Consider the following 14,303-nt stretch of genomic DNA (forward strand, 5'->3'; position numbering starts at 1 on the left):
AGACTGACCCGAATTTCGGAAGTCTCCCGGACTTTCCGGGAGAGTTGGCAAGTATGATATTACAATATTAGTGCCTAACAGAGAACTCTTTTTTTTTTTGTATTAAACTATTTTGCTTTTCATGAATGTAGATGCATGAAATTTGATTTCAAAATAGAACCATTTGGTCAGCAAATTATTGTGTGTGTGCGTGTGTGTGTGTGCGTGTGCATGAAAGTGTGTATGTTCCTTTTTTCAGTTTAAGGCTATATACTTTTGTTCTGGAAAGTCTCTTGATTTAAAACATTGAGTACAGTATATGTAAACCAGTTTAACATCCTTTTTTCAATTTTTTTCTGTCCTTTATATTAGGCAATCTGTGCCGTTGCACTGGATACAGACCGATAATGGATGGATGCAAAACCTTCTGTAATGTAAGCAATAAAGAAAAAATGTAAAGCATTTTTAAAAGGATTTCTTAGAATAATATAACTTTACTGATTTCCCCATTACCTCTTGCATCTTGTACTGAATAGTTGTATTGCTTTATTGTTCTGTCATCTATGTTTTATTGAAAAACTTTTTTTTTTTTTTTTTTCATAAACATTTTATTAGGAACATCTTTTTTTCAATGAAAAGCATTACAAAATCTCGAGAGGTTAATCAATAACACGTGTTTACATACAGCTGAACACAAAAACACTCTCATAGTTCTATCATATTCGGAAGATAATTGCGTAATAATCCAGAACAGCAAATATTGAAAACCTTTTAATGATATAGGTAGAGTTATTTTCATGGCGTTTAAAAGTAATACATCTCAGTTCTGCACTGTTAATTACAGCTAGAGTAGTGGAAATATTGAATGTATCTCCACTGGAAGACACTGCAAAATAATTCAAGAAAAGACTGGACACATCTTAGAAAAATGTAGAAAATACAGGTAGCTGTCATTAATAAACACATGATAATGTGTTGATGAGATGGTTAGTCTGGATGCCGATATAAGGTCAAGACCAAGAATATAGGAGTAGCAGTCTTTGCTACTGTTATGGGTCAAGTAGCACAGGGGCCATGTTCCACAGGAAAAAATGTACCTTATAATACAAACTTAATATTGTTTATAACAAATTTTATCCAGGCAGTTATATGATTTGGAAAATAATAATGGACACAATGACTTAATATATAATTCGAACTAATGTGCAAAATAGTAAATAATGCAATTATTACTCTGCCCTTATTAAATAGTGAGTGAGGATGGAGCAGTCATTGTGGTGGGCATGACTTTATGATGATGCACATCAAAAGTTTGCTACGGCGTCAGAGCTGGTTTATCTGTTAGGAAGTGCACACCTAGTTGGACCTAGAGAGTTGTCTACATGACAACTCAGAACTAAGATCACTCAGTTGGGTCGGTGTCTGAATGGTTATTTAGGGCACTGTCAGAGCAGCAGTGGAGGTCTTTCCTGCTGCTCTGTCTCTATTGGATCAGCCTCAATAATGTGAGGCTGAGCACCAGGAGTAAAATGACCATGTGCTGAGCCCTGATTGGAGGAGCTCAGCACATTTGACACGTCCAGTTGAACTTTGGTAATGTAATTAATTTACAAAACACACAACAGTGCCACATGAAATAAGGTCAGTCCCAATGTCCCCTCAATCTCTCCCGATTGCATAGTCAAGATTTGACTATGCAATCGGGAGAGGACAAAATGCAACTAGACAAGATTTGAGGACAAAATGCAACCTGAAAGCAGTATGCTACAAAATTAGCTACAAATAATTAAGTGAACATGCCATAATGGCAAATAATATGTGTGTAGTTTACTGCATACCACAAAATAAATTGTAAAATTGTAGTATAGAACATGTATACCTGCCATGCATGATTTATTTAAAAACAGATGTGGTGAAACACTGAATAAAAAACAGGGAATGGACGACAGCTGCATATGTGGCTGGTGCTGTCCGTTTTGGAGATCAGCTGGTCTCCAAAAAGAAAAACAAGAAGAAACTAAAGTAAAAGAAATCTAGTGTGTCTCACACAGAGAGTGTCCAAAACTGTGTCACATAGCTGGACCTTATGACTTGACAGGTCTTGTTGTTCTCACTTTTCTCTTTCTATTTCCCCAGTTATCATCACTTTCTCTCATCTGTAGTCTCTCCGCCAGCTCCCCTAGTTCTCTAAGTTACGTTGGGGAAGACATATGTGGGGGGTGGTACAATGCCAGGACAGAGGAGAAATAACAAGGCAAACCCTCCAGAAGTGGGTTGGTGATAGGGTATGCATTAGACCAGCATTATTGGCACCACATTATAGCAGCCAGTGCTCCCCCTCCTACACAGTATAGCAACCCCTACTTACTATTTTTCAGTATAGCAAGTGTATCAACCTCCTTCCAGAACGTCCACAGAGGCACATCCCACCGAAGTTGTAGCAGGAATCACAGCTCATTTTTCCTCGCAACCCATAGATGTGCACAGAAGAATGAATGGAATTTCCTACTGTAATAGCCTGCAATGTGCGCTCCCGGACATCTCTTGTGATGTCCGCATGGCACATCGCCACCAATTGAATCTCCCCCTGCGAGTTAGAACATGGGAGGAGCAGGGCCCACAACAGCACAAAGTAGTGATGTCAGTCTCCTGTGAAAACCTGTATAGAAAAACTGTAATGTCAAATGCACCTCTGTATATAAAAATAAGTTACATCCAACTAGTTTTTACATGTGGAAGCATCACTAAGTTGTGTTCATATCCTAGCCTGCACTATGCAATGAATACTACTGTATGCCCAACTCCTCACATCAGAACAAGTCATATTTTACCTGCAGACACCAACATTGTCATGTGGAATTTACTGTTGCAAAACATGAGGCTATTTAGAGCAAAAAAAAAAAGGTGAAAATGGCATTTGAGCCTTTTGAAGTGCTCTGTTATTTCCGTGTCAAAATAAGTAAAGTATTTCATTTGATTTTAAAGAAAACAGATTGCTGTCAGCTGAAGCAGAATGGAACGTCTTGTGAAAATGGAGACACAAGCAAGAGTAATGGTGTAAATGGACTGGATGAAACACATGATTCTGCTTTAGAAGATGTAAGATCCTACATTATTTTTCTTATCTATATTAATATATAGACCCCTATTTATTATTCTGCGGCGATAACACACATTTTCTAGCCAATTATCGCAGCAATAGAAAACCTGTTCTCACCACAATTTATTATCACAATATTGCAGCTAAGTGTTAATCAGCTGCCTGGGTTGGCCAGGAAAGTCTGTACATGCAAAGTCATGGGGCTTGATACATCAAGGAACGTAAATGCTGACACATGCTGTATCTTGTGTAAAATCGTTCTGTGCATGCCCAGAACCAGGCTATACGCCAGTGAATGCAGAAAAGTTAAATTCATCTTCGAGCGCAAAGAACGCATCTTATGACAGCCTAAAATTTCAGGGTCGGAACAGGGAGTTGACAGGGCGTATGCATGTAGTCAATGTACAGTAAGGCCTTGCCAAGCTGGAGTGCAGGCAGCAACGTCCAATTCCAACTTTGGGCACCTCAAAGGTTATGTGTTATTCTGTCGTATCACTTGCACCAGCTACAGGCCAGCGATTGATTGAGATGATGGTATTCATGCTAGAACATGTGTTTGCAATCAGGAGCAACTATAAAAATGTATTTTATGTACAGTAGACATTAAGAACATTATAGATGTATTGCATGGAAGAAGAAATAAATGAAGGAAAAAAACTTTTTTATTTAATGTTTTTTATGAAATAACTACATTATTAACAGGTGACTATCATTGAACACTTTATTTTCTGTGCGTTCTGCTGGGACTTTATATTCCACATATGTATTGGATGTATTCTGCAGTGTATTATGTCTATCAAAGCAGAGCAAGCTAGACTCGTATTCAACAAGAGACATACTGTATATATGTTCCGCTTGTCATTACGGCCGTGCTTATGCCAATTTCTGAGCGTTCTAAAGAAAAACACAATTTACGTTCGCTGTGCGTTCCTTAATGAATCAGGCGCCTGGTCTTCAGATCTGCTATGCTTGATATGACATACTTGGTTAGAGCTTTATGTGACAACATTCTTTTAAACTCCTATCATGCAGCATCTTCTATGTCCCTGTTAATATTATAAATCTGCTGCTCTTTCAACCTACCATCTAAAGCTGTACAAGTAACTAAACATTTCTTTTTTGCAGATTTGCACAGGATTGTTCCAAGAAGATAGTTTCTTGCCTCTTGATCCAACTCAAGAACTAATCTTTCCACCAGAACTTATAGTAAGGAATTGCATTATATTATATTAATCATGTGTTTGCTTTAAATGTGTGAATGATTCTGGATCTTAGGGGTGAAAAACCAGAGACAGGCTCTTTTACTGCTTCACTCAAATTTTCAAAGGGTTAACGACGCTGGAGAAATCATTGATTTTCTGTAGATGGCGTTACCCTATACCTGCAATGCATTTTAGCCCTGCCCTGTTTTTAGCTCACCTCTTCCTAAATCTTCAGCAGCAGGCTGTTTGCTCCCCTTTCCCCTTCCACCCCTGCCTTCTGTAGAGCAGCAGAGAGCAGGTCATGCTCTATTGAATGTGGGGTATAGTTAACTTGTATGCAGTTTACCGCATTGGCTGTTTTGTGAGGTCAGGTAGAGTCCCAAATTCTCCAGTAAAATGTCCACAGTCTTGTGCCCAGACATTACAATAAACACTATTACTGCTTTGTAAGTACAAGTACAGATACCACATTCAGATTTCAGGACTGGATGGAATGATTCAAGTTGGCTGGGTATGTGATGAAGGCAGAAATACTAGCAATAGTATTCGCTAAGGTCCTCTGCTGGAGCAAGACTTTGGGGTCTACTTAGTAAGCTGTGATGAGGCAAAAATCTGGAGAAAACAGCTGTTTTCTCAGAGAATAACCATCACAGCTCATCTTTTAATTTATCAAGGTGTTAAGGAAAAATCAGAGATTTCTCCTGTCTTAACCTGTCTAACGCTGGTCACTGCAGTGATGTGACCTAATTTAACAAGCACCAAAGTTAAAAAACTAACACCATCCCAAGATTATCTTTTTAATGGAGTGCTATGGACTTCATCGCCACTGCAGAAGTCTCTCTACGTTCAGTGTAGGGTCATCATCATCATCATCAACTATTTATATGCCGCCACTAATTCCACAGCGCTGTACAGAGAACTCACTCCCATCAGTCCCTGCCCCATTGGAGCTTACAGTGTTTTTGGAATGTGGGGGAATACCAGTATCAACTATTTCAGTTTCTACTAAAAAAGGAAGAATTTAAGCATCTGTAATTAAGTTGTAATGTGTATTATTAATTTATAAACAATGCATCTATTTACTTATCACAATACAACTTTTTCGGTTTTGTTTCTTTGAAAAATACTGAGGGGGGTATTCAATTGACGGCGGGATCGCCGAAAATCCCGCGCTCAAAGAATATTACTGTTAATACGGTAATTACTCGCTGGATTTCAGCTCGCAGCTCCCTGAGCTGTGAGCTGAAATCCAGCGAGTAAATTACCGTATTAACGGTATTTACGCGCAGGATTACCGTATTAACGGTAATATTCTTTGAGCGCAGGATTTTCGGCGATCCCGCCGTCAATTGAATACCCCCCTGAGAATGATATTTGTTATATTTTCTTATGTTATCTTGTCATGCCTGCAGTTGCTGAACAATGAAAGTAAGAGGACTCTGATATTTCGAGGAGAGTGCATGACATGGTTTTCACCTGCCAATCTCCAAGAATTACTCCAACTGAAAGTACAATTTCCAAAGGCTCCACTTGTAGTGGGGAACACTATAGTAGGTGTGTGGAAAGCTAAATTAAATCTGCTATAAAGGTGTAGCTGATAACCCTTTATTCATTACTTTGTTGCTAAACATACTCTAAGAATCCTTAGTCTGTAATGCTAGTTGTTGAGTGTATAAATTATAATGCAAATTATACTGCCATCCTTTGCCATAAATGAATGTACATTAACCGTCAAGTTTTACAGTAATTAGTGTGAACACGCATCTCGTGTGTAAACTAGTTAGCTGGGTCAAGCATGCATATATTCGCTCAGATCTGCATGTTGAAGTGGTTAATTAACCCTAACCGCTCCGGGCCAGCACCATCGAGGCAGCTGAATATCGCTCAGTCGCTCCAGTGATTTATTATTGATGAAATGCAGCGGTCGGGGTTTTTTTCAGCCTTTTCGGTGCAAATTAATAAATAGATCCCATTATGCTGAAACTCTACTTTCCCTTAAAACAAGACAAGCAATGGTGATCTATTTATTGTCCAGTGTGAATGTTGTCTGAGTAATGTAATTGTTTTTATATTGTAGTAACAAGCTCTTCTAGTAGTAAAAATTAGAACAGTTTCATTATTTAAAAGTAATTACCTGCCTTTTTTTGTAATAATTGGACTAAATAACCAATAATAATTTTGCAAGTAGTGGGTAATGGAGTAAAGCAATGTAATCTTAACCGATACAAATATGTAGAGAAATAAGGTTATCTGTGCTGAATTATGTTTGTCATGCAGTGGAAATTATCTCTGCTTTTAAATTTTAGTTTTTCTCTTTAAATACTGGTATGTGCATACGGAGTAGTCTCTTTGTAGGGATTTTAAGACCACAAATCCAGATTTTTTTTCATATGAAACATTTTGGTAATATACATAGTTCCCTGTTGACCTGACTTTCCACTGCAGCTCTGTTAAAAAAGTAAAGTTTTATAGAGTATTATCCATACACATACACTTCATTAAAACAGTTAAAGCCATATTTTTAGAACAGTGTTCTATTGGGATTTAAAGGGCGAAAAGCTGACATTGCAATCAGTTCAGCTGCTGTGATGTCACTGCCACTGTGCATGAATCTTGAAATCCACACAGTTAATGTCTGAAGAGTGAGTCTTCAAGCCTGTTGTATGTTCTGTCCGCTGAATTAGGAAAGCACAAAAAAGCTAAACCAGCTCTAGCGCCACCAGCCCAAGTGGGTATCAGCAAAATCGGGGGCACAAAAAGCATTGGGTTCCCAAAATTAATATTACCAGGTGTAGGCCATTCTATAGCAGGAAAAGTATAGGATGCATTACCATATTACCAAGCAGCCCTAGGCTGGACAGCACAGAGCAGTATTCCCTAGGGGAAAAAATGTATCCCCACCATCTCGGAAGAAATCAGCCCCATGCTGATAGAAATAGGGCTATTCCCACACCATTGGGAGGTGGGTATAGGTTAATAAGTGTAAAGAGTTAAATGATCATGTTGACCACTACAAGTCCCAGCATGCACTGACCGCCTTTAACTGTTTGGGCATGTTGATGCTTGTAGTAGTACATGCTACAGGATATCCATGGCTGTAAGGGCATGCTGAACCCACTGGGACCTGTAGTGCACTAGAGAAAAATGTAAATAACACACACACACACACACACACGATTAGTCCCTTAGCCCCGTTAGGATCTATGCAGCAAATGAGCTCTTAGCAGAAGTGCAGTAACATTAATAGCCCATACTTGCCTACTTTTGGCAAGTTGTTTCCGGGAGAGGGGCGTGCCTAGAGGGAGTCCCCCTGATTTTGTTGATACCAGCCTAATTTGGCTTTTCTGGGCGGTGGGCACTGTTTTTTAAAATTCTTATTTATGGCCCGTAGTGTAAGATACGCTTAAGGTGTATGGCCTAGGGAGATGCAGAAGTACTGCCAATGCAGGGGTCTGCTTTTTTCCCCCAGTTTTTTTTACTCTTCACCAGCAACAACTTTTATTCCAGGTGTGCATGTGTATGCGGACTCACTCTCTTTCATACATATACACTGACACACATACTCCCACACACTTATCTTTTCATGTGCTGCCTCCAGTTTCGTCCTTGGCTCAGGCAGTGTAGGTAGGGGGAGTGTCAGTGCTACTATTGGATGAACGACTGTGTGATGTCACTCAGCCAATCAGAGCACAGCAACAGCTGCTGATGAGATCCTGTCTGAGCAGGAAACTCCTCATTATTGTAGGCTGCTCCTCCAATTCCTGGTAGTTTGTGGAGGGGGGCAGGGGCAAACGCAGGATTTGTAGAGGGGGGTTTCCACACCACGTCACCAGTGGGTGTGACCAGCATGCATGGGGGCATGGCTATAATATTAGACAGTGCTTGGCTGCTCTCCAACTCTTCCTTTCCCTATAATATACATGGGCAATGCTGCATGCACTACTGTTAGGTGCACACAACTCTCCCTTTTCAAGCAGAGCCGTGTGAAGTGGGGGCAGGGTCCAGCCACCTAAATTATACAGTGCCCCAGGCTTGGAGGGGGGTTTTCAGGCAATAGGAACCCCCCTCCCTTTCGGTTTGCCTATGAGAGGAGCCTACACGGGGGATGGGGTGCCTATGTGGCTTCCCCAAAACCTGGTATTTTAGCTGCCTAATGGTAGTGCTGGGCCTGTCTGTCATTTACATCTACTAAACAATTTCATGAAGACAATGAAATATAGTATATTTTAGGTGTGGTACTCCAAATGTGATCAAAAACCTTTATGCAGAAAACCCTAAGCCCCAAGTATCACTGCTGCCTAATGGTAATATCAATACCACTTACGCAAGTGCCTCCCTTTTGCAGTTACTATGAGGAGCTCTGCTAAACAATTTAATGAGGAGAATTTAATTTAATATATTTTTTTCCTTATCAATAAAATTCTAGGTACCAGTCATTTCTGATAATAGATCCCATAGCTGATAAATGATTCATGTCAGTTATGTAGAACCTAATATTGACTTTTCATGTAGTATGTACAGTAAGTAATTATTTATAACTTAAATGTAGAAACTGCAAAGGAAAGTTCAGGCCCATAGTGTAAGATACTAAACCTATAAAGGAAAAGTGGAGGTAATGCCCATAGCAACCAATCAGATTTTAGTTCATTTATCTAGTACATTCTATGAAATGATAGCTAGAATATGAATGACTGCTATGAGTATCACATCCACTTTTCCTTTTCAGCACATACTTGCCAACTCTCCTGGAATGTCCAGAAGACTCTCGAATTCTGGATAGGTCTCTCAGACTCCCGGGATAGTAGGGCATTCTCCCGCATCTGCCCACTTCCTAGTGACATGGGCAGGGTTACAGCCGCCATGACACGATTCTCAGGGAATCGCATTATTTTGACCCCGCTGTAAAATGCAGCATAAGCGACATTACATCACAGGGGCGGGGGCCAAAATAATGCAATTTGTCAAGCTTCCCACCTCCCCTTCCAGTGGGGAGCATCAAAAAGTCGGCAAACATGTTTTAGAAGGTTTAGTAAATCTACCCCTATACCTTCATACATTTTTATGTACACAAGTAAACTGCTGACATGCAATTAGAAGATGCTTTTGTTAGGAGGCTCTCCTATCACAAATCTTATGATTAAGTCTTAATTGTGCTGTAAATATTGAGTGCGTATCTCATCAGTCTTTCTCAACAAGTCACACTGGAAACTCTCCGTTAATGGTTTGAATCATAAAGTAAAGGTGAGGGACACGGTTTAAGAGCTGCCTTTTTTCCTGAATGGTATGTGTGTTAATAATTGAACATTTCAAGTAGGACTTTACTCCGTACACATTGTTAATACTATACGAAATGCACACGTTAAATATTTGCTGCCTTTGATCCCTATACTAGACGAGTTTGTTTACTTTATTCTTGCGCAAAACACTTTGATTTAGTTCCAATTGCTGAAATGTTGTTATATTCATGACTTAAAATGCTTAACGATTGATGTTTCCATCTTACATAACCTTTCTTACCCTCTTAACATTTACCTTAGAATAATTGATAGCATAATTGTAGCAAAATAAAGGAGTTTATTTTAGTACCAGAAAAACTGTATGGTGGAGGAGAAAATATCAGGCAGTGTGGCAAGATCCAAAAACTGGATATCCCAACGTGGGTCAATTACTCTTTGGATATCAAACAACGTGTGTAACATTTTCACCCAGGCGCACATATCATCCTTAACCTTCACCGGGGGATCAATTATCCTGGGCCATCCAGAACTCGCAACCTGAATGGCTGAAAGGAATTAAATCACAAGTCAACCCCCAAAAGGATGGTACTTGCACTGAAACTATAGCAGACTCGTCAAAGGGAAACGGGATCAGAATGCCCAAACTAATGTGCGCCCACCAATTATTGGCCGCCAACCTTTGGCCCTCCCCCAGTGACACTACCAATAGGCGTACCAGATTCCGTTTCCTGGTTTTTAAATCTTTTTGAGAGGTGCAACTTTGCTTTGAACACAGCCTCAGCTTTTAAATTCTCTTGTGCTTAATTCATCCCTCAGTTCTTATTCCCTTTGATTTGCTGTCTGGCCCTGCTTGCTACTACCTGAAATCTGATTGCTGCCTAAACCAAGCTCTGCAGAGTTCATGATAATTTCTCTACATTCTTTGCTATGTGGTAATTACTGCAAGGGGCTAAACTCTTGTTGGAAGAGGCACTGCTATCCTACTAATCTTGAGAGCATCGATGGAGTGAATTGGGGAATTGCTTACCCTTCTTACAAAGATAGGATTAAGGAAGTATTCTTTCCTGCTTCCCTTTCTATATACCAAGCTTTACAGCCTAGAGATCCATTGCTCCTACTTCAAAGTCAACAATATTTAAGTTTTTTCTTCCGCCAAAATCTTTATGGTTCCAAAATGCTACTGAGATACAGGAATACCCACAGTAAACCAATGATAAGCTAGGAAAGTAGAGATGTTTATTCATGTCATTGGGATAGGATGACAGTTATGCAACTAAGTTATGGCCCCCAAAACATATTTATATCTCCTTTATGCAGTATGTGTATTATCTTATTAGAAATAATGTTTTTAAATAAGGCCCATATTAAATTTTAGACAGCAAATCATATTATTATTATTATTATCCTTTATTTGTTAGGTGCCACAAGAGTTCTGCAGCGCTGTACACAGCACAAACAGTAGACTAAACAAGGTGAAACATTACACACTGTAAACAAAAAATACCAAAACTTCAGAGACTCCAGGCAGGCTAATGCAGTAAAGACGGAGCAGAAGAACAGATATGGAGAACAAAGGGAAGAGGGCCCTGCTCAAATGAGCTTACATCCTAAGGGAGGGTAGACAGAACTCAGGCACACAGGGAGCAAGTTGAAGAAGTGGGGAGAGAACAGGGGGGCTGGGAGCAGAAAGGGGGAGAACAGGCGGAGGAGATGAGATGAGGGGGTTAGGTGGAAGGTTGGTAGGCTTTTAGGAACAGGTAAGTTTTGAGTGCCTTCTTGAAGGAGGACAGATTGGGAGAAAGACGGATGGAGCGAGGGAGGCCGTTCCAGTGAAGGGGGGCAGCACGGGAGAAATCATAAGCTGATTATCTCAATCAATAGGTAACTATTATCTAAAGTATAAAAATATTTACTGGAATGGTAATGACCGATTAGTCCAAGTAAAGTTTTATGCAATGTATTAGTAGATACTAAACTACACAGAAGACCGTACATAGCAGCTTGGAAATATATAAATATATAACTACATAGTATGTCAATTATGGCACACCTTATTAGACCACCAAAAGGTAAGTCTCATACATAAGCCTGATCTTTGATAATGAACTAAATATTGGTAATACTTGTACCCTTTAAAATGAAGGTTGTAAAGAAATTGTTAAATACTAAGGGTTCTATTTATGACCCAACATATTTTCTTCATATTAGTTATCATTTGTTATCAAAATGATAAGAAATTATTTAAGGTACCTATTTTTTTTAAATTGTTGGGCAGGAACAACAGCTTCGATAGTGATAGTGCAGTTTCTCAGTATAATTAATTTCTCCAAATGAACTGAATCACTATCAGTTTTTGATGTAGAGTGTAAAGTACATAAGGATAATAAACTCAATTTTGTGTTGCAAAATTGTTTATAATAAGTTTTGTGGCACAAAATTGTTTCAGCAGAACAAAATAAATTTTGTAACAAAGAATATTTATTTGGTAGTATAAAATAAATTTTGTAATATAAATTCGTTTTTATATAAAATATTTTGTGCCAAATAATTTCAATAACATAAATCTATCTGTATAACTTACCCTGTTCTGTAACAAATCTTCAATCTGTGTCTCTGGAGTTGATTTGGTGTTACAAAACTAAGAAGAGAAGAAGAAATCTATCTGGAGTAACAGAAGGATTTATTTTCTGGCGCATCTACCATTTATGTGTAAGCATAGATAAGAAATAAGTAATAAGTTCTTTTTTTCTGTTTGTTTTTTTTCTAGGTCCAGAAATGAAATTCAGAGGAGTTTTTCATCCAGTAATTATCTTCCCTGTAAGAGTCGTGGATCTCCATCTTATAACTGAGAATGATGCAGGTTAGGATGGCTTTACTTTACATTAACCTGCATGTACTAATGTGTTTAATTTGTGCTCATCTACAGCTACTGCTTGTTTTATTGTAGGAATACAATTGGGGGCAGCTTGTAGTCTGACAGTATTGAAAGATACATTAAGTGAAGCTGTCTCTCGTCTGCCAGAGGAGAAGACCAAATTGTTCTGTGCCCTTTTGCAGCAGCTCTCCACCCTTGGAGGTGCACAGATTAGGAACACAGCTGTAAGTGTACATATTGAGCAATAATTCATACACTAATAGCTGAGCAAGAACTCTCACTGGTTTAATACTTTACTCTCTTCCAGTCTTTAGGAGGAAACATTATAAGCCGGTCTACAACATCTGATCTGAACCCTGTTCTGGCCGTAGGAGGCTGTATGCTCAATTTAGCTTCAACAGGTACTGAAGCTCATGCATTATTATGGCACTTTGATATAGAATACTTATTAATGTCAGAAACTGCCATGGCAAAATCTCTATAGATACATACAGTATTACTCACTCAACCTCTACATTTATCTAAATGTAATTGTTTAGATTGTAGTCAGAATCCACCTAATTCTAGCAGCATGTCATTTGAATGTTTTATTTTCTGTCAAGCTCTATGTATAAAATGTTTGATGGTACAAGTTTTTAGAGGTGAAAGTATTACGTGCCTACCTTCTAACAGATGGTGTTCGCCAAGTTCCTCTAGACAAGACTTTCTTTGCTGCATCTGGAAGTTCTGTCCTTAAAGCTGAAGAAATCATGGTATCTGTGCATATACCATATTCCAGGAAAGTAAGTTAAACTAGATTGTAGAGGTGGCCTAATACAGTACTTTCCATAGTGAAAAATTAAGTACAGTGATATCAATAATTTCTTCCTAGCTTTACAGGTAGAGAAAGAGCTAGAAAATAAAGGGTAGCCCTTAGCCATAACCATACATTGCTGGCATCTACTGTATAATTGGATCTCCTCAAAGATCATCTTAGACACTTTAAAGGGGCATAATAGAAGGAGTGAGAGTAACACAGGTGGGCTTAGCCTCATGTGTTTAGTAACTACAGGAGGTATTCTAAAATGGATCTTAGCAGAAGTGCAGTATCTCCCATTTTAGAGAAGCCTCCAATAACTGTGAAAATGCTGAGCTGGGGTTTCCATAGTCACCAAGGGATGCAAAGATCAATGCAACCCTGAGCCTGCACAGTATATTAGCTTACAGGGGGGCTGCTGGCCATTGTTTTATTTAAAAACATTCTTGTTCATTAAAATGTGCACTTGGAAAGAAAAGTAGCACAGCCTGTGGAATTAAGCATGTGCAATATAGGTAACTGAAACAGATGGTACCTTAAATATTTTGTATGTCACAGGGAGATCATGTGTGCGCTTTGAGACAAGCCCAGCGTCGAGAGAATGCTTTGCCCATTGTCACTGCTGGAATGAAAGTCCAGTTTGAAGAAGCTACAGACATTATTAAAGACCTTGATATATACTATGGGGGAGTTGGAGCAACCACTATTTGTGCAAAGGCCACTAGTCAAGCACTGATTGGAAAGTAAGTAATCATCAAACCATGTCTATGGCTGTGAAATTTAAATACATGACAGTTTTGTGTACTACCTTCTTATTTGTTGTGGTATTACTCACTTACATTACAATTATTCTATTAATACATAAGTGACATTTATATTTATATTATGTAGAATTTTGCTATAAACAATTTCTTTATAATCCAGGTTTATAGATATCACAATTCAGCACATATTAACAAACCCTTCTGTCTTCTATACAGTCATGGCCAAAAGTTTTGAGAGTGACACAAATATTGGTTTTCACAAAGTTTGCTGCTTCAGTGTTTTTAGAACTTTTTGTCAGATGTTGCTATAGTATACTGAAGTATTTCATAAGTGTCAAAGGCTTTTATTG

The 14,303-nt window shown here is 38.8% G+C and overlaps 1 protein-coding gene across 1 annotated transcript in view; it reads left to right on the forward strand.

Moving 5' to 3' along the window:
• LOC142097878 (aldehyde oxidase-like) overlaps positions 1-14,303 on the forward strand; it is an 87,627-nt gene that overhangs the window by 16,786 nt on the left and 56,538 nt on the right. Inside the window, exons 6-14 of the mRNA XM_075180103.1 lie at positions 352-413; positions 2,965-3,078; positions 4,205-4,285; positions 5,694-5,835; positions 12,286-12,378; positions 12,466-12,617; positions 12,701-12,794; positions 13,066-13,175; positions 13,748-13,932. Of these exons, the coding sequence (XP_075036204.1) occupies positions 352-413; positions 2,965-3,078; positions 4,205-4,285; positions 5,694-5,835; positions 12,286-12,378; positions 12,466-12,617; positions 12,701-12,794; positions 13,066-13,175; positions 13,748-13,932 (1,033 nt within the window). The remainder of the gene's footprint in view (positions 1-351; positions 414-2,964; positions 3,079-4,204; positions 4,286-5,693; positions 5,836-12,285; positions 12,379-12,465; positions 12,618-12,700; positions 12,795-13,065; positions 13,176-13,747; positions 13,933-14,303) is intronic.

This window comes from Mixophyes fleayi, chromosome 7 (genome assembly GCF_038048845.1).
Source record: "Mixophyes fleayi isolate aMixFle1 chromosome 7, aMixFle1.hap1, whole genome shotgun sequence".
Classification (NCBI taxonomy): domain Eukaryota; kingdom Metazoa; phylum Chordata; class Amphibia; order Anura; family Limnodynastidae; genus Mixophyes; species Mixophyes fleayi.